This window comes from Octopus bimaculoides, chromosome 8 (assembly GCF_001194135.2).
Source record: "Octopus bimaculoides isolate UCB-OBI-ISO-001 chromosome 8, ASM119413v2, whole genome shotgun sequence".
Taxonomy (NCBI): Eukaryota; Metazoa; Mollusca; class Cephalopoda; order Octopoda; family Octopodidae; genus Octopus; species Octopus bimaculoides.
Genome location: NC_068988.1, coordinates 82,921,922 through 82,923,212, shown reverse-complemented (window position 1 = coordinate 82,923,212; position 1,291 = coordinate 82,921,922). Strand labels below are relative to the sequence as shown.

General features: G+C 30.9%; 1 protein-coding gene across 3 annotated transcripts in view; it reads right to left on the bottom strand.

Annotated features, from left to right (window-relative positions):
* LOC106875240 (ribonuclease H2 subunit B) overlaps window positions 1–999 on the bottom strand; it is a 37,016-nt gene extending 36,017 nt beyond the window's left edge. Inside the window, exon 1 of one of the 3 annotated variants that reach the window (XM_014923304.2) lies at window positions 847–999. In XM_014923304.2, coding sequence (XP_014778790.1) covers window positions 847–913 — 67 coding nt within the window. In that variant the 5' untranslated portion in view covers window positions 914–999. Of the gene's footprint in view, window positions 1–716; window positions 821–846 lie in introns of those variants that run through there. The other 2 variants (XM_052970215.1, XM_014923303.2) reach the window with 2 other exon arrangements.
* Between the last annotated feature and the right edge of the window lie 292 nt (window positions 1,000–1,291).

Genomic DNA, 1,291 nt, shown 5'->3' with positions numbered 1-1,291 from the left:
AACTCGGATCTTGTGAATTTCCCGAAGTCCTCTCCCAACCCACCCGCATAGCTTTCCGCACATTTTTGTTTTCAGGTTCGTTTCCTACACATTTTTTTACACTCGTTGCCCTATTTTTTTTTTTTTCGATTTCATTTCCGAGTAATATTATAAACATTAACTTTATCGTTTAAAAAACAAAATAAGGAAAATATTTAATGGACGAAAATAATGACATTAATGAATTTCCTTTTAAAAGTTTTTTTTTTCTTTTTAATCTCAACATTATTGTTCACTTCAAAACCATAATATTCTCCCAGCAAAATAAACTCATTTATTTTCTAGTTATAAAAAACAATTAAAATATCTAAGGCTTTAACTGAAGTTCTAATTATTTTTCAAATATGAGACTCGTATTATCTTGTATGCTAAACTAAATAGGCATAATACATGCAGACTACATCTATACACAGTCATCAAAAAAACGAAACATTTTTTAGTTAATTTTTTAATCATGCCTGGAGTTTTTGTATAACTTTAAACACTACAATGACGAGTCAGCGGTGTATTTACGAAAGTTATGTTCCAGCTGACAAACGAGGGAGTCTGAACGTAGGCGCTCGAATTGCTTGAAAAATCCGCCAACAAATTCCCTTAGATCAAACCCTACGGTCTAGAAAGAAAAAAAAAACACATTGCATAATGTACTTAAAGAGGGATGTTCGTGGCTGGAATACCTTTGATCATAGATCTGCTAGATGGAAGCTGACCTGGTGCTAAAAATGACAACAGTATTAATGTTACGTATGAAAAGGCTGTGATGAGCATTTCAGTACAAAATAAAATATATGTCATTGTTTTTCTTACTGTCAATCAACATAAAGTATTGTTTGGGACCATCATCTAGGAAAGCTTTCATCTCTGTTCTCGGCATGCTTAGAGTTGCACTTCGAACTTCACCATAGAAGGAGAACACAGTGAATAACTATGATGAGTGAAATGGCGCGAAATATTCACAAGGCTTAATTAATGCGAGCATGAATTTTGATAACATTAAAAAAAAAAACAGCGATGTTTATTAAATTTAATAACTTTTTGTTTAATTAGTGTTTCTACTTTTTGCAACTATATCGATAACAAAATACGTAGATGCTATTTTTTTTATGTTAGCCGTCTATTTATCTTTCTAACATTTTCTTAGTTGAACTAGCTTTATATTGCTGACACAACGTAATTCAATAAAATATAAAGACACCAATATTCCTTCGTATATTTCTTTTACTTTTAATAACTATTTTAAAATGACTTTGGT